General features: G+C 44.2%; 1 protein-coding gene across 3 annotated transcripts in view; it reads right to left on the bottom strand.

The window, feature by feature from the left end:
• Positions 1-1,279: 1,279 nt before the first annotated feature.
• fam189a2 (family with sequence similarity 189 member A2) overlaps positions 1,280-24,904 on the bottom strand; it is a 69,793-nt gene continuing 46,168 nt past the window's right edge. For all 3 annotated transcript variants that reach the window (XM_052019486.1, XM_052019488.1, XM_052019487.1), the window contains 6 exons: positions 24,262-24,395; positions 22,719-22,848; positions 11,995-12,064; positions 9,635-9,793; positions 8,503-8,792; positions 1,280-2,823 (listed from right to left, as the gene is read on the bottom strand). In XM_052019486.1, coding sequence (XP_051875446.1) covers positions 2,614-2,823; positions 8,503-8,792; positions 9,635-9,793; positions 11,995-12,064; positions 22,719-22,848; positions 24,262-24,395 — 993 coding nt within the window. In that variant the 3' untranslated portion in view covers positions 1,280-2,613. The remainder of the gene's footprint in view (positions 2,824-8,502; positions 8,793-9,634; positions 9,794-11,994; positions 12,065-22,718; positions 22,849-24,261; positions 24,396-24,904) is intronic.

The raw sequence follows: 24,904 nt of genomic DNA, 5'->3' as shown, positions 1-24,904 counted from the left end.
TGAGTAATGGCACTCTGATTCAAACCAATTGTGCATTTAAAAAAAATAAAAACAGTTGCTGGAAAACACTTCTACCATCTTAATGGTAATACTGGATTAGTAATTGGGAAGCCCAGAGTGACTGAATGGCACAGATGATACTGTTACCTCTCAGCTACAGGGACTCGGGCTTGATCCTGACCTCGGGTGCTCACTGTGTGGAGTATCTACACTCTCCCAGTGACTCCATGGATTTCCTCCCACATCGCAAAGATGTGCGGGTTGGTAGGTTAATTGGTTGCTGTAAATTGCCCCTAGTGTAGGTGAGGAGCAGGAGAATTGGTGGGAGTTGAGGGGCATGAGAGAGAGAGAGAATAGGTTGCAGGGAGATGTGGGGGGAAATGGAACTGTTGAATGTACTCTGAGAGCCAGCATAGACTCAATGGGCCAAATGGCCTCCTATGTCTTATGTGAAATTAATCTGGAGATACAAGTTTGAATCCCAGTATCTTGTTAATTAAGTAAGCAAACCTGGCATCAGTAATGGCAGGCAATATATTAGTGGATGATTGTAAAGCCCTTGGTCACAAATGATCTTCAGGGCAGATAGGTGGGAAAATTAGGAGCCCTACATCTTGTAAATGTACAGAGTGAAAAACACAGCAGGCCAGGCTGCATCTGTGGGTGAGGGAAGGGAACACGGCTGAAGTAACGGGGCGATGACCCACCCTCCGAGCTGACTGTGGTATTTTCCAGCATTTTCTGTTTTTATTTTGGGTTTCTGACATCAACACGACCATTTTCAGTACATTTACTCATCTCTTTGATATATTATTAAACCACTGTATAATAATGTCTGAGGTGCGGTTTGGCTCAAAGTGCCTTGAAAAAGGGCCAGTTATAACTTTGCTATGTTTCACTAAGTTTAAAACACACAACTAGCAGCATGTGACTGATTCCACCTAAGCTGATGTTTAAACAGTATGATTGGATCTGTGGAAGACACCCCTGAGATTGTTGCTGACCTTCCTATTTTGGTTTACTACACGTCTGTCCTGTGACTGACGTTTCCACGTATTGCCTCTCTGTAGCTGCTGTGCTGTGTGTTGCATGTATTTACCTCTGTAACAGTGTTTAGGCACTGTCGGCACAGGGCATGTGTCTCACAACTCTTGACCAATAAAACCTACCAGAAACAACTGTGCACCATCTCAATTTCCTGATGCCAGAGCCTTTTGTTGACTTTTTATTTAATTTTTGTAACAAAAGATGATAAGTTGTTTGAGATGGTGACTTTTAAAATGGTGAAAGCATTATACTCTTCATTCTTGCTAGGTAACAGCAAACTGACTTTGTCATAATTAACAGTATCAATTTTTTCTTTTGTTGGCTTTTTTGACCTGAAAGTATCAAGCTGGAACATAGCTCCCAAGATAAAAGACAGGTGGGTGCTGGATTATAGGTAATATTAGCAGTTGTTGTAGGAAATGTAACCAGTTTGAGCACAAAAACCTCAGCCCTAAAGATAGTGGTTTAGAGCTAAGTATTGGCAGGGGAGATTTCCTCAATCCCTCTTCAAAATAGTGCAATTAGATCTGTTTAAACAGTTCAAGAGTTTGACATATGGGAGCCACTGTTCTACAACAATATATTGCTAAATAAGAACAAACTGACACTAGTGGTAGAGGATACCTATGTTCAGTTTTGCGTAGAGACCAAACACATGAAATGTAAACTTCCTTGATGCATACTTCTCAGTGTTGATCTGTTGTGTGGATAGCCCACAGGGAGCAAGGTGGTTGTATGGTTTTAGATATATATTACATATATAATATATATACACTTTATTCATATACAATATTAAAGATAATTTGCTAAACTTTAAATTATATATTGCTGCTGAATGCAAAGGAAATAATTTTGTCACACAAATGTACCGCTAGTCTTTCCTGATCTAAGCAGCTCACGGAATTTCATTAGTCAGTTCTGGATCAAAATGGGATTGTTCCATTAATGAGACTGAATCTAAAATGTGTAAACAGCGACAAAATACTTTAGTATTTTTGGAGAACTTATCAAGTGCAACATTTGTATGTCAAATTTATTTGCTTTTGTTGTGGTCAGCACTCTTAATATATGTCTGCAGAGAAGAATCCCTAATTTGAAGACAGTGTACTCGATGTAATGTAGTACTTTGATAATTCAGTGCAGTAAAGGTAACAGTTAGAAAGCGTCAGTGTTAATTCCATTTTTACCTTGTTCAGGTGGGTAACTCCTCAATTTCTGTTTCAAAAAGGAAGCAAGGAACAGGGAAGGTCACTGAAATTTCTCTATCAAAGCTGGGCAGTAAGGTGTCAAAAGATTTAACTTAATGACAGGTATGAGCTGAGGAATCTCATGCTTTCGAACAACTAAACATTTTAATATTATAAATGGCAAATCTCATTAATTCACCATTTGAGTTAAGGACACTTTACACGTCGTTCTCCAGTATGTTAGGTACGGCTCTAATTAAGCTTCTCCCCTTCTTTGTATTGCACTATCAGCTTTAAGTTATTCCTGTCCTGGCATTTGTTGCTTGAGCTTTTCAGACAGAGTTTTGGCTCAAATTGCACTTAGAAATGTCCTGCGTGCTCACAGCACAGTCTCTTGTATCACACCGATGAGACTGTGGGGCCTTTCCTGTTGGCCTTTGAATACCCTTCCTCTGGTTCCCGGCCGCCACTCGCCAACAGCGCACGTGCTCAGGTCTCCGCAGCTTTGTAGGTGGAGCAGCCGTGTGCGCCCTTGTGTCTGGGCCATCTCCCTGCGCGAGATGGTGTGTTGCAAGCTGCCCGTGATAGCCTACCCAGAGAAAAAAAACACCAGCCCTCAATATCCATACTTGAGTTTACCAGGTACGTACAAATTAGCATTCAGCCCTTCGACCTAGTTCAATCATTCGATAAGATCGCAGCTGATCTGACTGCAAGCTCTATGCCTGCTAACCTTTGCTTATCGAGAATCTGTCTATTGACTTAAAGTCACATTCCAAAGGCACAACTCTCAGGAAAATATTTCGCCTCAGTGTTTTAAGTAGATGACCTTTTATTTTTAGAGACACAAAGACTGCTGGAATCTGGAGCAAGAAGCAACCTGCTGAATGAACTCAGTGGGTTGAGCAGCATCTGTGGGAGGAAAGGAATTGTCGAAGTTTTGGGCCGAAAACCATCCTGATGCGGAGTTTCGACCCAAAACGTTTACAATTCCTTTCATCCCACAGCTGCTGATCAATCCACTGAGTTCCTCCAGCAGATTGTTTGTTACCCCTTATTTTTAAACAGGGATCTCTAGTTCCAGGATCTAGCTCTAGATTCGGTCACAAGAGAAAACATCCTCTCCACATCTAGGCCCATTGAAAGCAAATCACTTCAGATAGCTGCCTGACAATGATGGTGTGAGTGGGAGAGGAACAGCTTCCACTGGCATAGCACCTTTCCCATCACTAAGACATTACCGGCAACAAGTTTTCTGCATCCATGCAAATTCAAACTTCATCTCTTTTGTAGCTGATTTCCACCCTGTTCTCACCTTCAAGAAAATGTGCAGAGACTTTTTTTGATTATCAGGTATTTTCTGAAGCTGACAGGTCCTCCCCAGGTTCCATTTCCTGTGAACTGTTTGTAACTGGACATTTCTCAAGTCGGAAGTGTGGCCGTGAACCCCACAGCAGAAGATGCCTGTAGCCCAGCAGCAGCCAGCAAATCCATCCCACCAGTCCCCCAACACTCATGCGTAAGTACAGGCTGTACATAGTCGGGTGTTAGTAACCTGGGGAAGACCTGTAACCACTTCTGTAACATGGGAAACAAGAGGAAGCCGTCATTTGGTCTTCTACCGACTCTGTGAAGGAGTTATCCTGTGTTCTTTCCCCAGAGCCCAGCAGAGTGTTGATAAGCAGGGACAATGCCAACCCCTCCCAATACACAGGTGAGATTATAACTTGATAATATTTAGGGTGCACATGCATGCCCACCCTTCGAAAACCCCAGGAAATATACTCCTGGAATCCCTGCAAACTTCTCTCCTTTGAATATTTTACCTTTTCAACTCTAGGTGGCACAGTCCATGTGATAACAGCATGTTGCATGAAAAATATTTCTCCCCAGCATTTAATGTGATTTACGTCCATGTCCTCTGTTTATTGACTCTCCTGCCACTGGAAACCTTTGTTTACTCTTGTCAACACCTTCAAAGTTTTTCCTTCACCCATCTCTAAGTAGAACTGCAGCCTCTCCATGCAAGTGAAGTCCCTCATCCTGGGATCACTGGTAAACCCTTCCACAGCCTCTCCTAAGGCAAACACCCACCACTGCTAATCTTTAAGCCCTCTTGTACATGAGAGCTTTTAAGAAGTTTGTGACTTAAAAGCAAATCTTGGGTTAACAAAATACAGAACTTAATTGATCAAAACTTGCAGAAAACAGTAGTTATTTGCTATAATAAAAACAAAAAATGCTAGAACTACTCAGCAGCATCTGTGGAGAGTAAAACAGGGTCATTAACCCATCATGTGAACTGGAAAAATGAGAAAATGGGTAGGTTTTAAGTTGCAGAGAAGGGTGGAGAGAACCAGGGGAACAACTATGATAAGGTGGGACCAAGATAGGGTGGTGCAATTTGGAGTCATGTGGTTACTATGTGAAGGAGGGCAATTAGAGGGGGAAAACCCTAAAAGAACAGCTGCTGGAAATACCCAGCAGGTAAAGCAGCATCTGTGGAGAGAGGAAAACCAAGCTAATGTTACAGCTGCATGAACTTGCCTCAAAGTTGAGCAGTTCTGACACAAACAGGAAAGGCACGTCCCAAGATCTACACTGTGCATACGTAGATGATGACTTAATGTTCCTTGACCTGGTGTTGAGCTTCTTTGGGGTAGTGTAGGTGGCTAAAGACATGGTTTGGAATAGGGTGGAGAACTAATGTGACAGGTGACTGGAAGTTCTTGGTAATCCTTGGAGACTGAATGAAAGTGCTCTGTACATCAGACACCCAGTGTGCATTGGCTTTCTCATATGTAGAGGGGACCACATTCGTGAGCACCAAATGCAGTACACTGGGTTGGAGGAAGTGGAAGATTTTTTTTGGTCCTTAGATGGTGGGAAGGAACAAGGTAAAAGGACTGGTGATGCATCCCCTGTAGTTGCTTGGGAAATGCCACAAGAAGGAAAGTGGTTGTTGGAAGTGGAAGAATGAACCAGAGTGTCACAAAAGGAATGATCCCTTCAAAATGCTGAAAACGAGCAGGTACATCTGGTGCTGGGACATCTCATTGAAAGTCGTGAAAATTATGGAGGTTATTCACTGAATGTATATCTGGAAGGGAATCCCTATTCACACTCTGGCTGAGAGGAGATTTCACCCCCCCCCCCCCATAGTAGAGAGGAAGCCCTCTCAGGCACCAGTGTGGGAAGTCTCATCATTAGAGAAATTGGGAGAATGGGTGCATGCTGGGAGTAGTAGTCAAGATAACTAAGGGACCGTGTGGGTGTGTAATAGATATTGATCATAAGCCTATCCTCAGATGGACTTAGAGAAGTCAAGAAAGGGAAGGAAAGAGTCAGATATTGGACTTGAAAGTGAGAGCAGGGTGGAATCAGGTAACAAAAGTAATGACTTTCTCCCTGCAAGAATTGTTTGGATCTCACGATGATTGGAGAAGCCAAATAGAAATTGGGTGACTAGAATGCAAAACATCTCCCTCTGTTCAGTCTGCAAGGATAATCCTGAGCCTACCCATGCCTGTCACTTTATTTCTCCATCTCATTCCCACTAGGACCTTTCTGTTTTTGACCTTGCCCACTGTTTCACTGTAAGCTCAAGGAACAGCACCTCGCCTTCTGCCTGGATGCATTGCTGCCTGTGGTACTCAATATTGAATTCATCCGATAACAGGCCCTTCCTATTTGTGTCAGTTCTGATGTAAAGTCATTCACCTGTAACATTAACAAGTTTTCCCTGCTCCATAGATGCTGCTCAACTTGCTGGATATTTCCAGTGTCCTTTTATTTCAGAATGCCAGCAATTTGCTGCATTCTACTTCACATTTCCAGTTCTCTTCCCCTCTCTCCAACTGCCCTCATTCATCTATTACCTAGAAAATACTGAAAGCATTTTCACCCAGACGTCCTTGCTCCCTCCCCCTTGCTGCAACTTAAAAACCAATCGTTTCCTCACTTTTCCCATTCTAATGATGAACTATTTCTCTCTCCACAGATGCTGCTTGTCCCACTGAGTATTTTTAACACCTAACATTTGCTGGAAATTTGCAATAATAATTGAAAAGCAAAATTAGTGTTCACTAACGTGGTGAGCACTGTAATACAATGAGGCAGATCTTGCATTGAATCATCATCATTGGCCACCTGTTTCCAAGCCATGATAATGGTTCCACAGTGGTCTTTGGCACAGCATGTCACTGGATCCCAGCACATGGCCCAGGGGCTGCCTCTGTGCAGGCAACTGGCTGAACTCGCGCAACTGTTGAGGATGCCTGACCTATCGTCTCTCCAAGTATTCAGGGTGATTGGGGCCACAAGAGACTGCAGATGTTGTATCTGGAGCACAAACAATCTGCTGGAGGAACTCTGCAGGGTTTCAAGCCAAAACGTTGACAATTTCTTTCCTCCCACAGATTGTTTATAGCCTGAGGGTGATTGGGGCCATCAAATGTCTCATTCAGTAACAGTTGAGACATATCTAAAACAAAATAGAATTGTACATTTAAGCTAAAAAGCACATACCCCCCAAAAAAGAACTCAGTTATCTGGATAATAAAAACATAACCATGTTCTTCTTTTCCTGGGAGCTGATGTCCCTCAGGGGAGAGTGTGCTCTCTCCAGGTTTAACCTAGTACAGGCTCAGAGGCAGACATTGCAGCCCAAGAGCTGGAGAGTCTGCAGCAGATCCAAGTGTCTTGTTGGAGTCTTAGGGGAGACCACCTGGCTGGGAGCATGGAGAGTGCTGGAAGGTGCCAAGACCAGTACTGGAAATCTACAGGGATATACAGATGAATCATGACATTAGCATTCCCCTTGCAGCAGAAGATGTCTCCCCCGCATAACACTGTAAGTAGAAGCAGGGGTCAGCCATTCAGACCCTTGAATCTGCTCCACCATTCAATAAGATCATTGCCGATCTTCTACCTCAACACAGTTTTCCCGCCCTATCTCCATGTCCCTCAATTTCTCTTGTATCCAGAAGTGCATAGTGTTTTGAACGGAATCAATAACCAAATCTCCAAAGCCCACCAGGACAGAGAATTCCAAATATTCACCATCTTCCAATGAATTTTCTCCTCTGTCCTAAATGATCTGCCCCTAATTATGTAACTCTGATCCCTATTTTAGAGTCCTCAGCAACAAACAAAATGCTGGAGGAACTCAGCAGGTCAGGCAGCATCTGTGGAGGGAAATGGACAGTCACTGTTTCGGGCTGAGACCCTTCATCTGGACTGAAAGCCTCATTGAGTTCTTCCAGCATCTAGTTTTTTGCTCCAGATTGCAGTCTCTTGTGTCTCCTAGAGTCCTCAGGAAGGGAAAAACACTTTTATCACATCTACTCTTTTTGAGCAATCTAAAAATTTGCATGTTTCAATGGGATCACTGCACGTTCTTGTCTGAGCAGGCTGATCCTCTATTCCCTAATCTCCCCTCACAACAAACCTCATGCCTGAAACACATCTGGCGAATCTTTGCTGCGTTCCTCTATATCATATACACCCTTCCTTAGGAAAGGAGACAATATTGTATAGAGTATTCCAGGTGTGATCTCAAATATGGACTTGTATAACTGTAGCAACATCTTTTCAACACAATAATTTTACAAGTGTACTTCTATTACTTTACTGATTTGTTGGTATATGAATTTGAAGACCACCTGCTGTGATACTGCAGGATTACCTCAATAATTCAGTACAATTTATCACGTGGGGTAAGAATTCCATTGAGGTCAGCCTTGTTAAAATCTCTGCTTGTATATAATCTTTATTTTACATTAATTACTCTTCCCCTCAATCACCTCACTCCCTCCGCCACACCCAATTCCCTCTTGCCTTATTCCTCTCCCTCCCTTATCTCCTTTGTGGTGGAACTCCCCTGATCTTCTTCAAAATAGAACTATGGGAACCCACGCTGTGAACAGATGGGGCTTTCAAACTCATACAAGAGACAGCACATACTCCCCCAGTACTGCAGTACTATTTGAACCCACAACATTTTGATCTGTGCTAGGATACTATCCACTCAGCTGCAGCTGATGCAAATAGCACGCAAGTACAGGAGAGGCCACAGAGTCAAACCGGTCTGTGTTGGTGCTCAATCTCCATGTGTTTCCTCCCACTCTATCAAACTACTTTTAGTGCTATCGCATCCTAGTTCAATACAGTTATACTGTGGCTTAAATGACCTCCATGTGCATTTAGTCAAGGAAGAAAATGGTAATACCCCACAGAGAGAAGCAAAGTTACAATGAGTGCATCTTACCTGGTCAAGTATGTTGGCACTCGCCACAGCCTCTTCCATATGTTCCTCATCCGACTGTAACACCGATCTAATATTATCCACCAGTTCCTGCACCTCGGGGGTCATGCTGCATGATGAATGCTTTAAGAAGCTGGCCACCAACAACTTGGTGTCTCTGTAGCTGGTGTAATCCACCAATGACCTAGGTCTTGACCTGGGGCTTCTCGACCTGCGGCCCCTGCGCAAGGTCACGGCCTGCATCTCTGCCCTCTCGTCAGTTTGCGTCGCTGCCTCACAGCTCAGCACCAGTTCTGAGAGAAACAGCAAGCAATGTTTGTGAGATATTGAACAGAATATTGAGGAGACAGAATTAATTCATGGGAGTGGTGGCAGGGGTTGGGTGCAGGAGTGTGGAGAAACCATAGGCTTCTACCCCATGAAATCTCCATCACAAATTGGACTTGTGGTGGGAGGGGAGAGTTACGAAGCGCAGTGGATTCTCCAAAAACTGAAGGACCAATCTTGGGAGAGTTAGTTTATTGTCTAATCCTAACCCTGAACTGAGGAAGCAGTTATGAGGCATTGGATGACAGGAATAAGGAGGGTAAATGTCCATCCCTGAGGAACATTAGTCAAACAGGTGGACTTTCAAGATAATCTGGCAGTTTACACGGGTATCATTACTATCACCAGCTTTTTTTAAAATCCCCAACCAAGGTGGGATTCAAACTCGTATTTAAGATCAATTGTCCAGAACTCTGATGGTTGGTCAAATTACTTAACCACCCTGCTTCCACACACTGAGGTTAGATGATCAACTCTTTGCTATCCCCATCAAAAGACTTCCTTATAAAGAGATTATAAGTTTAAATTTTAAAACTTAAATTATAAAATTTTTAATTTTATAAATTTTAGATATTAAAGATATCTTTCAGATCACCCTTTAATCTTCTTATTTTTAAAGAAGGGAGTCCCAGCTTGCTCAGGGCTCCCTGGTAAGTATATGCTGTAAATGCTGGTATCTTCTCAGTAGATCTTTTAGAAACCTCCCATGTCCCATACGCTGTTTATAATAGGCGAGAACTGTTGGTACCCCAAGTATGATCCAGTGAAAGCTCTGAAATGTTTTATTCTTCTCTACACCAATTGTTACCTTCTATTACTAATTCCTGGAGCACTGGGTCACTGTTTGATCTTCTCAAGCCAGACCTGCTCGACTTCCTGCATCCTGCTTCAGAATTCCTGCTCCGGGCTGGGTGCACTATGCACAGCTGCAGGGGGTCGCTGAGGGAGCAGCTCGGAACATTGCTGTCTGCAAAACAATGCAAGGAATAGTCAGCTAGTATGTAAGCAGCAGTGCCAGATGCATGGCCTCCTTATCCTCATCAACTGTGACTCTCTCACCTCTGAATCAGTGGGTTATGGGTTCAAGTCCCGCTTCTGAGACTTGAGCACCAAAATCCCAGACAGAGTGGGGAATGAGGGAGACCGAGGGAACACTACACTATTGGAGGGGACATTAAATGGAGGCCCTCTCAGGTGGACATAAAAGATCCCATTGGCCATTACTTTGAAGAGTAGTGGTATTCTTTCCTCATTTGAATTATACAGCACAGAAACAGGCCCTTTGGCTCAACAAAGGGGAGACCTGATAGAGGTTTATTACATTATGAGAGGCAGAAATAGACAGCTGGTATCCTTTTCCTCTGGTCGAAATGTCTACTACTAGACGGCATGCATTTAAGGTGGGAGGGGGAAAGTTCAAAGGAGATGTGCGGGACAAATTTTTTTTTACACAGACGGTGGTGGCTGCCTAGAATGTACTACCAAGGGTGGAGGCAGATATGATAGAGATGTTTAAGGGGCTCTTAGAAAGGCACATGAATATGCAGAGAATGGAGGGATATGGACCATGTGCAGGCAGAACGGATTGGGTGTCATTAGCTTGATTAGTTCGTCACAACATTGTGGGCCTAAGGGCTTGTTCCTGTGCTGTACTGTTCTATGTTCTAAGTCTGCACTGATCATCAAAGCACCCATTTATACTAGTCCTATTTCATTATCCCCATGTTCCCCTCAACTCCCCCCTTACATTCTACTACAGAATCAGGTTTATCATCACTGACATATGTTGTGAAATTTGCTGTTTTGCAGCAGCAGTACAGTGCAAGACATAAAAATTGCTATAAGTTACAAAAATAAATAGTGCAAAAGACTTAACTACCCCCTTACATTCTACCACTCACCTACACATAAGGGGCAACTTACATTGGCTAATTAACCTACCACCTCGCACATCCTTGGGATGCAAGATGAAACCAGGGCCCCTGGAGGAAATCCACACCATCACTGGCAGAACATACAAACTCCACACAGACAGCACCTCAGGGTCTGGATTGAACTGGGATCACTGGAGCAGTGAAGCAGCAACTCTGTTGTCCCATTGAACTGGCCAAATCAACATCATGGCCATTATTACACTGACTATCAACCGTGGAATTGCCTTGGGCAAAATGGGCTGCCACTTTCCTACACTGTTAACACTTCAATGGCAATAAAGCACTTAGAACATCCCAAGATCGTGACAAGAACCATCACAGAAGGCAGCACAAGTAGTATATTCTGTTGTTGGTGGATGGAGACTGGGTGCATCACACTGGGGGTGATGCAAGGAGGGAGAACCAGGGAGCAAAGTATCTAGGGTAGCCTCTGGGTAACTCCAAGACCTGAGCACTGAGAGGCTCTCAATGCTCGAGTTATGGTAAACCTTAAAGAAGTGGAGAGAAGGTCATTGAGAATGAGGGAAGTTTTTTTCAGCATTTCTAAAGAACAAACAGCAGCATACAGGAACATCAAAGGCTTTAACGCTGTTTCTAGAGGACCTTAAAGCTGGCATTGGTGATGTGGGGATGGGATGAGGGGGGAGGTGGGGGGAGGAGATGTAGAGGGTAGGGTATTTGGAAACAACACCATCTGCAAGTTCTGCTCCAAATCATATACTGTACTGTCCTGCAAACATATTTAAAGAAAAAAAAGTTTGAAGATCTGAGAAGTAAAAGCTGATCAGCAACTTGCTCCTTTTATTAAATGGGTCCTGGTTGAAGAGAATGTAGAAATTTAACAAACTAGGCCAAAACCACAGGCTTGGCCATCACCTTGGCAACATGTGGCCTTGTGAAGCCAAATGCTGAAGAGATCCAGTTATTCAGGAGTATCCAAGATTTGGTCTCCAAAACAATAGTGACAGCTAAACCAAGGAGGAAAAACTTCTTTGAACTATTTTGCTTATGAATTGTAGGCATGCCAATCATGAAGTGGAAGGAAAGGGCCTTTCGATGGATGGGCAAGACTCAGGCAGTCAGGTAGTGGAAAGGCAGAACACCAGAATGATGGATGTGTTGGCCAAACAATGGTGGATGGTGTGGAAGGTGGTCATGTGATGAAACATCCAGGAATATAGCCAATCAGGGTAGGAGATCAGCCAGGATTACACTCTGTTATTGGTGCTTTTACCGTCAGATGCAGCACACGATGTTTGCTCCAGTTCTGCCTCTGTTGTCCTAGCGTTCAGCAAGCTTGAAACCTGGAACACAAAACCTTCAAGTTAAAATCAAATGTCCTTAAGATCCGATGCAATTTCAAGATGACGTTTAAAATTCCACCATGTTTTCTCATACTGAAAGGGCAAAAAACAATTGTGTTGGACACAATTCCCTGGATTACTCTCTCATCTCTGAGCCAAATCGTTGTGAGCTCAAATTCCACTCCACCAACTTGAGCACTTGTTGATGCTTCAGTGCAGTACTGAGGGAGGGCTGTACTGTTGAAGTTACTGTCTTACCATGAGGTTTTAAACGGAATCGGCTTATGCGTTCTCAAGTGGATATGAAAGCTCAGATGGCTATCAGTTCAAAGAAAACATGTGGCACAGTGGTGCAGCTAGTAAAGCTGCTGTGAGCGACCCAGGGTCAATCCTGACCTCCTGTGCTGTCTCTGTGGAGTTTGCACATTCTCCCTGTGACCACAGGGGTTTCTTCCACGTATTCCAGTTTCCTCTCGCATCCCAAAAGCATGCAGCTTGGTCGTTTGGCCACTGTAAATCGCCCCTAATGTGTACGATGGAAATGTGGGGAGGATAGTGTAAGGGTGGGTGGTTGATGAGTCCGTCAGTGGTCCGATGGGCCTGTTTCCATGCTGGATCTCCCTATGACTCTAAGACCAGGAGATCAAGAAGAACTTCCCTGTCCTTCTTCGAAACCATACCATGTCATTGACCCGGCAGGACAGAGAGGTCCCCAGTTTAGCTTCAATTCCAAAAGGCAGCAGCCTAGAAATTCCTTCTCACAAGTCTGAAAATGGTGCCATGCAGCTGAAAACCAGCTTAATTTGGAACAGAGCCAAATTCCACCTATTCCCAGGCCCCTGTGCCAGTGAGAAATCCAAGCCTGGACTTTCCGGTGGGGCGTTTGTTAGCCAGAAACATACTCTGGTGCAAAATTTCCCCAAATGATATCAATGATAATGTCCTGCCCAATATTCATTTGCAGCACAATTTTCAACCTCACTGGCCTGGAGCACAACAGTCCTTGTTTACTCATAAGCAACCGACTTTTGTTAACCCTGTTTCCCTGAAACTATGTTATTCAAATGGCTAAGAACCAAACAACATTCTTGGCTCAGATGTTCCACAGCACAGTACTTCTGCATCCTAACTGCTTACTCTAGACAGTGCTGGCAGTTAACACTGAGATCTATTTGCATCTTTAATGATGTTTCTGCACTCCAAATTGATTTCCTATGGGTTTCACCTTCACTAGGCAACATAGTGGTGCACCACTGGCATCTGTGATGTCACATCATGCAAACCCACCTACGGCTAAGGATATTCAACATGTCCCTGATGACTCTCACTGACTTTTTCACAGATGCACCATAAAAAGCATCCTATTCGGATGCATCACAGCTATGTACGGCAACTGCTCTGTCCAAGACTGCAAGAAACTGCAGAGAGTTTGAACGCAGCCCAGTCCATCACGCAAACCAGCCTTCCTTCCATTGACTCTGTCCACACTTCGCACTGCCTCAGGAAAGCAACCAACATAATCAATGACCCCTCGCACCCTGGTCATTCTCTCTTCTCTCCCCTCCCATCATGCAGAAGATAAAAAAAAGTTTGGGAACGTATACCACCAGGCTCAAGGGCAGCCTCTATCCCGCTGTTATAGGACTCTTGAATGGACCTCTTGTACCATAAAGATGAAATCTTGATCTCTCAATCTACTTCGTCATGGCCCTTGCACTTTATTTGTCTACCTGCACTGCACTTTCTATGCAACTGCGACACCATATTAGAACATAGAACAGCACAGCACAGGAACAGGCCCTTCAGCCCACAATGACTGTGCTGAGCATGATGCCAAATTAAACTAATCCCTTCTGCCTGCACATGATCCGTACCCCTCCATTCCCTGCCTTTCTAAAAGCCTGTATTCTGCATTGTTTTTTTTGCCTTCTGTATTACCTCAATGTACATGTGTGGAATGATCTGTCTGGATGGCATGCAGACAAAAGCCTTTCACTGTTTTTTGGTACATATGACAAGATTACATCAATTACCAGGCAGCCAAGAGGATCATGTGACAGGGCTTGTCTCTCAAGCCCCATGCTCATCACTAGACCTCTCTGAGGAGCAGCATCTACGCAGGGTGTGTTTCACCAAGACTGTGACCTTCTCCAGACTCAGATACATCCACACCCAAGTGCCTGGACTGCTATCCCCCTAGAGTTTTAAGGTTACAATCACTCTCAGCTTCTTAGCCCAAGGACCAATCCAGGCTGCTACTGATCACTGCTGCATCTCCACCGCTTGCTGCTCACTGATGCACTAAGGAGGCCCACCAAACTCCATATCCAAGGACAGGAGGTTTAATCCACTTTTTCTTCTGCCCTCAACTAGCAGACGTTTATAGACCACCTTCATGTCCTTCCAGAAACCATCCTGGCACCACTCCCACCAAGAGTGTCCAGCTGTAGCGCTGAGGGTCTCTGTTGCCCCTGTGATCCTGTAGGTCACATCCTCCCACAGCTGCCCTGGTCCCCTTAGAACATAGAACAGTACAGCACAGGAACAGGCTCTTTGGCCCATGATGTTGTACCGAACTAATTAAACTAGTAATTAAGTGCCTAACTAAACTAATCCCTTCTGCCTACACAATGTCCGTATCCTTCAACTGTCTGCAAATTCATATGCCTAAGAGCCTCTTTAACACCTTTATCGTATCTGCCTCCACTACCACCCCCGGCAGCGCATTCCAGGCACCCACCACTCTGTATGTAAACAACTTGCCCCGCACATCTCCTTTAAACTTACCTCCTCTCACCTTAAATGCATGACCTCTAGTATTAGACATTCTGACCCTGGGAAAAAGATACCGACTGTCTACTCTATCTGTGCCTCTCATATTCTTACAAACTTCTATCAGGTCTCCCCTCAGCCTCTGCCACTCCAGAGAAAACAACCCAAGTTTGTGCAACCTCTCCTTATAGCATCTTCCCTCTAATCCAGGCAGCATCTTGATAAACCTCTTCTGCACCCTCTCTAAAGCCTCCACATTCCTTGAATCTCCAGATCTCCTGAATCTCTGGGAGCACTCTCCCATCTCCAGTCAGTGTAACATCCATTCCCGAAATAGCATCATTTTCTAGGAGCTGGTAGATTGCTGCTTGTATTGTGCATGCTTTCCTTTAAGGGCTGGCTCCCAAGGTCTCAGTCACTTGGCTAAGTGTCGGCAGGTGTGGGATCTTACACTCAATCAAAGCAACGGTATGTGGAAACTGACACAACGCAACATCACATAAGAAGATCCAACCACGCTGTTCTGGGAACCTCACATTAGATGTTAGCGATGGGAGCAGTGTTTGGGTGACAACACTAACACCAGTAGCAAGTAGAAATTCCTAGTTCCTAGTACTCGACTCCGTCAACACCACACTGTACTTAACAATTGGATGGATAAAGTCCTTTCAAGCTATCTTCTCTCTCTTATTCCTCCCACTTCCAATAATCCCACTGTTGGTCATCCTTACTGTGCCCCTGGGAACGTCATCTTAAACCTTCTGTGATCAAATAGCTGGAATGGGGCTTGAACCCACAACCTTCTGACTCAGAGGTAAAAGTGCTACCTGATGAACCACGGCCTTGGCGGCCAAGTTTAGAGTGACTGCACAACATCAAAACAAGCCCTGTTGACTGAGGCAGTGAAATCTGGACTTCATCCCTCCCTGTGGATTTTGTCAGCTACCGCTGTCCTCAGAGGACTTGCTGTAAAGGAAGATTAGCATCTGTACGTTAGAATTTGGCAGTAGCACAGCCCGGGGCCTATTGTTACTGAATGAAGCAAATTTTTATTTTTAGCTCTCTGACCTCAAGGACCATCAGTCACATCCATGTAATTGTTTCTACAGCATTAAATTACAGCTTTAAAAACCACAATGGAGTTTCCTCAGAGCTTGCCCTGCCCACTGTCCTGTCTTAACTTCACTACGTGTGGCAAAAACTGTGGCCTTGACTTTTGATGACACTGTGTCAGGTTTTGCACCTGGAAGGTGGGCCAAACTATTCAACGTGACCCGTGCTAAATTGGCTGTCATTGCCATCTGTTAAAGGCTTTCTGGTAGTTCTTAGACCTGTATTTGCTTGAGTTTAGAAGAATGAGAGGTGACCTTATCGAAACATAAACAATTCTTGGGAAGCCTGACAGGCTAGGCATCGGGATGTTTCCACTAGTGGGAGAATCCTGAACAAGGGGACATAGTTACAAGATTAGGAGTCGATCATTTAAAACTGAGATATGTATAAACAACTTCTTGCAGAGGTTGATGGATCTCTGGAACTCTCTATGCAAGAGGATTGTGGAGGTTAGATGATAGGAGGGCCAGGTCCTCCTCAGCTTACGAACACCCAACTTATGTGCAGCCCATACATACGAACAAGCATTTGGGAGACCAGTGTGGTAGCTTTACCAGCTGCTGCCACGTGGGAACTCGGTTTGCGGCCGCATTTTCATCTTGAACTTGGGGAGGGCCTGTACCTCCTATCATCTAACCTCCACAATCCTGTAATCAAGGAGAGGAAGTAGATACGTTTTTGAATCAGGGAACTGAGGGCTACAGGAAACCGGCTCAGAAGATGTGTTGAGGCCTGGAGCAGAGCAGCTATGATCATATTGAATATTGGGGCAGGTTTGAGGCCTTCTATTATGTTCATGTTTAACATCCTTGGCTGGATATAGTCCTTTCATCACATGACACTCTTTCTCCTATAATCCCACCACTGGCCAACCAACATGTCAATCCTCATTGTCCTGCCTTCCCACAAACATCCTTGTTCAATAAGGCAGAATGCTTCTTTTATTAACTAACTTCATTAAAACCTCTAGGGAGGAAATAAGTGCCTGTCTGTGCAGAGAGAACAAGTCCGGACATCTGGCCTTCCTGATATACTGTCTTGAGTCAACTCTCGCTGATATTCATGGAGCCCAAATCCCCTGTCTGCATTCCTTTTGTTTAAAGAGTGGATATGAGAAATGATTATCTGACCATTAATTGAATCCTGTTATTATTAACCTTTGATTTGCTGATCCATGCTCACAGTATCAGAAACAGTTGCTTGGGTGAGATACAAGTTGAGAGCAGGTCACACTGGTGTCAGTACAGAATGTCACCCTAAGGACTTGAGAGTTGAAATATTGACTGCAGGCAACAGCACCTTGCATTTATACCGTATCATTAATACTAGGAAACACCGCACAACATGTCACATCATTGTTATCAAAGAGAAATTACCACCACACCAAAAAAGGAGATATTAGGACAGATAGCATAAAGCTGGGTCTCAGAGGTGAGCTTTATGGGACATATTAGAGGAGCAGAGACAGGGAGGTTTAGGGAAGGGAATTCCTTAACTGGAGACCTTGGTGGGGGAAGGCACAGCTGCCAATGTTGGAACCATGTAGGTTCAGGGATGTACAAGTAACTAGAAGTGGAGGGGCTCAGAAACCTCGGACGATGTAAGACTGGAGCACATTACAGTGATTTGGGTGGGGGGGGGAGGAAACGGTGAGGTCATGGAGGGACTTGAAAACAAGATTGAGAATCTTAAAATCAAGGGAATGCCAAACAGGGAGCCAGCAAATTTCAGTGATAAAGAAGCAATTTTAGACAAAAGCAGCAATCTGTGGGGGAGTGGCGAGACTGCTTCCTCTCAACCTCGCCTTGTGTTTATAGACTTCCTTTTTCTCCTGTCAGTGACTACGGATCCCATGGAATGCTGAGATTCTGCATTGTAGGAGTACAATAGTAAAACTGGCAACAGTACAGAGAGCCCATCCCCCTTCACCACCTCCTCCCAAAATCAAACCCATCAGACCTACAGGCTGCTCAGTAGCTCAATGTATAATCTCCTGAATGTTCATCAACGACAAATGCATTAGAGCAGAAAGAGAAAAGATTAACAGCTTGTGAAAAGGAAGTGATCTGGACTGAGTCTTGCCTCCTGCCCTGTTTTGCTGAGGCAATGTGATGTGACTATTTAGCCAGAGGCTGTGGGATCCAGACTAAACACAAGGCTGCAGCCCTGGGTGTCAGTGTCACGGCCATGTGACAGCTACAAATATCATCCCGATTCCAAAATAAACTCAAGCAATGGTGCAGGAAAGTTATAGAGTCATTGAGTTACACAGTGCAAAAACAGGCCCTTCAGCCCAACTCGTCCATGCTGACCAAATTGCCTACCTGAGCTACCCCATTTGCCTGCATTTGACCCATATCCCTTGAAACCTTTCCTATCCATGTACCTGTCTAAATGCCTTTTAAACATCGTAATTGTACTTGCCTCTACCACTTCCTTTGGCAGCTCATTCCATATATCCACCAGCCTCTGTATAAAAAAGTTGCTCCTCAGGTTCCCTTTAAATTTTCCCCCTGTCGCCTTAAACCTACGCCCTCTACTTTTAGACTCCCCTACCCTGGGGAAAAGACTGTGACCATTCACCTTCTCTATGCTCCTCATGATCTTATATACCTCTATAAGGTCACCCCTCAGCCTCCTACACTTCAGGCAAAACGTCCCAGTCTATCCAGGCTCTCCTTATAACTCAAGATCTCCAGTCCCGGTAACATCCTCGTGAGTCTTTTATGCACCCTTTCTAGCTTAATGACATCCTTCCTATAGCTGGGCCACCTGAACAATACCCCAAGTGTGGTCTCACGAACAACTTGTACAGTTGTAACATGATGTTCCAGCTTTTGAACTCATTGCCCTGATTAATGAAGGCAAGCATTAGCTTCTGAAGTTAGACTTTCTTACTTTGGCAAGCCGGGTTCAAAGGTCAGAACTTGCTGCCACGCTCAAATTTATTGAGAGCTCCCTAAAATTATGTTGAAACCTTCTTCTCATATTTCCTAATAAAAACATGAATTACTCAGAAATAAACTGGATAAATATCTAGTCAGAAACAGATTGAAAGGAGGAAAAAGAATGCATTTCTGGGATGTCTTTCACCATCCCAGAACACAGCAGTGCAATGTGAAAGGTAGTCTTCCTATCTGGATGCATCACAGCTTGGTATGGCAACAGCTCTGCCAAAGTCTACAAGAAGTTGCAGACAGTTGCGAACACAGCCCAGTCCATCAGGCAAACCATCCTCCCCTCCATGGACTGTCTACACTTCCTGCTGCCTCGGGAAAACAGCCAACATAATCAAGGACCCCTCCCACCCCAGTCATTCTCTCTTCTCCCCTTTCCTGTTGGGCAGAAGATACAAAAAGCTTGAGAACACGTACCACCAGGCTCAAGGAAAGCTTCTATCTCACTGTTATGCGGCTCTTGAACAGACCTCATACGCTAAAAGATGAAACTCTTGATCTCCCAATCTACCTCGTCATGGCCCTTACACTTTGTCTGCCTGCACCGCACATTCTCTGTAACTGTAACACTATATTCTGCATTCTGTTTTCCTTTTTACTACCTCGATGTACTTAAGTATGGAATGATCTGTCTGGATGGCATGCAAACAAAAGCTTTTCACTGTAACTCAGTACATGTGATAATAATAAACCAATTACCAATTCTATTCATTGTAGGAATTTGCTGCAGTCCTGGACCACTGATGCAATGACACAAGTTTGAATCCCATCACGGCAGCTGGGGAATTTAAATTCATGTAATTAAATCAATCAGGAATATTTAAGAAAAAAAAGCAAATCTCAGTGATCGGGAAGCCACCGGATTGCTGTAACAAACCCATCTAGTTTATTGATGCCCATTTCAGGGGAGGAAACCTGCTGTCCTTGCACAGTCTGGCCTATATATGACTCCAATGTGGGTGACTTCTAACTACCTCTCAGGGGCAATTAGGGATGGACAATAAAGGCCAGTGTTGCCAACAACACCCACATCCTGTGACCAGATAAGTTTAACAAAGGCATTGGGGTAGGTATGCCATTGATCCAGCTAGTCGTAAAAACTGGGCCCTTGTGCAAAGTCTTGAGCACACCATCCAGGCTGACACTCCAGTGCAGTACAAAGGGAGTGCCCCACTGTTGGAGGGGACACCTTTTAGATGGGACCTTAAACCGAGGCCCTGTCAGCCCCCTCAGGTGGATGTAAAGTTCCCAAGAAACTATTTTGAGGAAGAACAGATGGATTTCTTCCCAGTGTCCTGGACCAAAGTGCATCTTTCAGTCAATATTTGTAAAACTTGCTGATTATGGGAGCAGAAAGTATGCAAATTATCAGTCATGTTTCCTTGATTACAACATTTCATAAAGTACTTCATCGAATGCAAAGCACTTCAGCATATCCCAACAAAAAAAAATGCTACAGCATTGCATGCCTTTCTTATTTTTTTTTTGATTGGCTACATTGGGCATGTTCTACCCAGCACTGGATAGCAGAAATAGAGTCAATAAAAAGTTGCAGCAGGGAAAGTGGCCCTTCAGCCCACTGAGTCTGTGCCGACCTTCAGGCACCCATTTTTACACTAATCCTACCCTAACACATCTTGTTTTCCCCCACATTCCCATCAATTTCCCCACCAGATTCAACCACTCACCTACACATAGAACACAGAACAGTACAGCACACAAACAGGCCCTTCAACCCAGGATGGCTGTGCAGAACACGATGCCAAATTAAACTAAATCTCTTCTGTCCGCGCAAGATCCATATCCCTCCATTCCCTGCATATTCATGCGTCTCACAGCCCCTTAAACGCCACTATTGTATCTGTTTCCACCACTATCCCAGCAGCCTGTTCCAGGCACCCACCGCATCTCCTTTAAACTTTCTCCTTCTCACCCTCAATGAATCTCCTCTAGTACTTGACACTTCTACCCTGGGAAAAAATATTCTGACTACCCTATCTATGCCTCTCATAATTTTATAAACTTCTATCAGGTCTTCCCTCAGCCTCCGATGCTCCATAGAAAACAACCCAAGTTTGTCCAACCTCTCCTTACAGCTCATACTCTCTAATCCAGGCAGCGTCCGGGTAAACCCCTTCTGTACCCTTTCCAAAGCCTCCACATCCTTCCTGTAATGAGGCGACCAGAATTGCATACAATACTCTGAATGTGACCCAACTAAAGTTTTATATAGCTGTAATGTGACTTCCTTATTTTCATACTCAATGCCCCAAGCAATGACGGCAAACATGCCATATGCCTTCTTTACCACCCTATCTACTTGCGTGACCACTTTCAGGTGCAATTTACAGTGCCCAATTAACCAATCAACCTGCATGTCTTTGGGATGTGGGAGGAAACCAGAGCACTTGGAGAAAACCTACAATAGTCCTAGGGAGAACATGCAAACTCTTTACAGACAGCACCAGAGGTCAGGATTGAACCCAGGTCGCTGGAGCTGTGAGGCAGTGGGTCTGATAGCTCCATCTATCTCCTTATCCTTTCTCCCTTGGGTGTTTATGCAGCCTCCCCAGAAACATATCCCGGGAGTTCACCTTGACCAACCCACCACCCCTCTGCCCCCCCAACATAGGAGTGAGTTTCACATTCTCAGATATCCTGGGGAAAGGGGTTTCTTCCGAAATTACTATCTGATTTCCCTCTTTTGCTGGTAGCACCTATCCTGGCATTTCATACAACTGGAAATAATCTCAATTGACTTCATTCTTGCGTAACTTTGACCTTGTTAGTTCACTCAATGGACTTTTCTTTTTGAGAGAAAAAAGATCCAATTTATCATCTGACTTGCTTGTAGCTCTACTATAATCCATTTCTGTATCTGTACCCTCTATCATGACTGGCTTAGACAGGGTAAGACAAAAGGTGTTCCCATTAGCAGATGTATCAAGGATAACACAACAGAGATTTGGAGAGATGGCTAAAGGTTTGGGGCGAGGGGCGGGGGCAGGGAAATGAGGAAAAACCTTTCTATGCACAGTGGTTTCCATGTGGAACTCTTTGCCTATAAAGAGGAGGTGCCTCACCGCTCCATTGAAGCAGATTCGATCCTGAGCACTGGTGCTGTCCATGAAGAGTTTGCACATTTTCTCCGTCACTGCACGAGTTTCTCCTGGGTTCCCTCCCACATCCCAAAGATGTGCAGGTAGATTAATTGGAGACTGTAAATTACCCCTAGTATAGGTAAAAAAAATTACAGGGGTGTTGATGGACATGTGAAAGAGCACAAGTTGCAGGGTTACATGGAAATAGGTAGGGGGGAACAGGACTGATGGGATCACTCTGCTGTGAGCCAGCGTGCACCTAGTGGGCTGAGTGGCTTCCTTCTGTGTTACAGTATGTAAACAGAGTCAATTAGAGACTTCAAAAGGGAATTGGATAGGTGCTGGGAATGTAGTGCTAACAAAGAAAGGAGGGACAGATTGACTGGACCACTGTAAAGAGACAGCATGGATATGATGGGTGGAATGGTCTCCTGCTTTGTATAACGATTCAAAAATCCTGTGGTCCTTTTCATGGCAGCCAGAAATATACACTACTTGGTTTAGTGAAGTTCAACACAAGAATCTCTGTTTTCAATCCTATCCTGACGCCAATAATAAAAACAATGTGCTGGAAATACTCAGCAAGTCGGATGCTTGGCTGGTTTTTGTTCTGGCCTTTTCAACCTGCACTGCAACATTCAATGATCTGTACTCTCAAATCTGCATCCTTGACCTGCTTATTTTCTAAGACACTTTGTTTATCCAACGTACCTGCTCATCAGTTTGGTCCCTCACAACAGCTTCATAAGGGGGAGGGGGTTCGACCGGACAAAAGACTTCAATCCCTTTCATCCTGGAGGCGTAGATATGTGTCAGAGGAATTACATCATTGCTAAGAATCCTGGAACAAGAGTAGAACAGACAGTCTTCAACCATTGCTTAGCTAGCTGCAGGCAAGGCAACAGATTTGGCCACTAGATCTCAATCTTTTATTAAGACCAAGTGAGTGATGGTGAATGAATGACATTATCGTTACCTTACCGCAGTCTAGTGATCTAGAGATACAAGTTCAACTCGCACCATAGCAGCAAGGGAATTTAAATTCAGTTAATTAAACAAATCTGAAATAAGATCCGTGCTTGCACTGGTATTGAATAAGATCACATTTGGCCTCATCCTTCAACTCCACTTTCCTGAACTAACCTACATCCCTTCATTCCTTAATATGTAAAAATCTATCAATCTCTGTCTTGAATATACTCTGACTGAGCCTCCACAGTTTTCTCGGGTAGAAAATTACGAAGATTCACCACAACCCAGGTGAAGAAATTTCTTCACTTCTCAGTCTTTTTTATTGAGACTGTGACCCAGGTTCTGGGCATCAGCTCCACATCTACCCTGCAAAGCCCCATAAGAATTTTGTACATTTCATTGAAATCACCTCTTATGCTTCCAAATGCTAGAAAATAGACAAATTGTCTGCTTAATCTCTCTACATACAACAAATCCACCAACCCAGGAATCAGTCTGATAAATTGTCACTGCACTCCCTCTATTGCAAGTATATCTTTCCTTAGGTAGAGGAGCAGACCCATGCACGATATTCCAGATGTACCCTCACTGGGGCACAGATATCTGGAGCAAAGAGTCTCTAATTCCTCATTGTATTGTTCTCTATTCTTGCCTTTTCACTCAACCTTTACAAACTCTGTGTTCTGTGCAGTTCAACTCTTCCTCACCTGGCTTTTTATCATCACCAAACTTGGATGGTCTTGCACCCTATCTTTCAATCCAAGTCATTCATATAAATTATGAATAAATCGACCACTTACAATCCAGGGACTACAGGCCTAGTTTTGGTAACCATTCCTCAACATCCAGCTCTTGGACCCCTAGTCATATTCTATTTAATCTACAAGCCCTTATATCCTTGTTAGGGTGTGTCATCTGGAGTGGTACACAGTACTCTGGATATAGTCTAGGAATTTCTGCAGGTATAACAAGACCTCCTCCTCCTTCATCTTGGAGCTTTCTAATTCCAAAGGATAACATGTTCGCCTGGAGCAACAAACAATCTGCTGCATCAGTCCTGATGCAGGGTTTCGACTTGAAACGTCCACAATTCGTTTCCTCCCACAGAGGCTGCTTGACCCGATTATATCTTTTGCTAGTTGTGACGACGACATCTTAATGACCTGTAGAAATCTCTAGGACTCCACTGATTCCAACATTGCACTGTTTGGTTCGGTACATGTTGCATCCCTAACGTTGTGAACAGTGTTTAAAAAAGATTGAAAGGGACAACCCTCCTTACCGTGGATTAATCCTGGGACTGTAGGAGCAGAAAGTGGAAAAGTACGGAGGAGGTGGGATGGGTGGAACAAATTCATCCGGATCAGGAATCTGCCGCGTACCTTCAGACTCTTCTTGGGGAATTTGGGCTTCAATCTGACAAAACACATTGAGCAAAAAGAACCATGAGATGTGCATACATTCTACGGGTACAACTCAGAGAGTTTGGGACACAGATCTCCATTACATACAAGGCAACACCACCATCTTCAGGTTCCCCTGTAAGACACTCACCATCCTTAATTGGAAACATGTCACTGTTCCTTTATGATCGCTGGATCTAAATCCCAACCTTTCAGTGAGAATTTTCACCACAGTTCAAGAAGGTAGTTCACCACCACCTTCTCAAAGGCAATTAGGGATGGGCAATAAATGCCATCTTCACCCACTATGTTCACAACCCAGTACAGAATTTAAAAAAAGCATAATCCACCCGTAATCTCTTCCATCCACCCAAAAGCACCCAGGGCATAACATCCGGAAGACGGCTCCTCCTGAAGTAAGGTGCTCCCTCGGTACTGCACTGGGAGTGTCAGTGTAGATTTGCTGCTCAGGTCTCTACAAAAGAACTCAAGCCCATGGCCTCTGACTCAGAAGCAAGAGTG

The sequence above is a fragment of the Pristis pectinata genome, chromosome 7 (assembly GCF_009764475.1).
Source record: "Pristis pectinata isolate sPriPec2 chromosome 7, sPriPec2.1.pri, whole genome shotgun sequence".
NCBI classification, from domain to species: Eukaryota; Metazoa; Chordata; class Chondrichthyes; order Rhinopristiformes; family Pristidae; genus Pristis; species Pristis pectinata.
The sequence above is the reverse complement of the archived record's forward strand: the minus strand, read 5'-3'. Positions and strand labels throughout refer to the sequence as shown.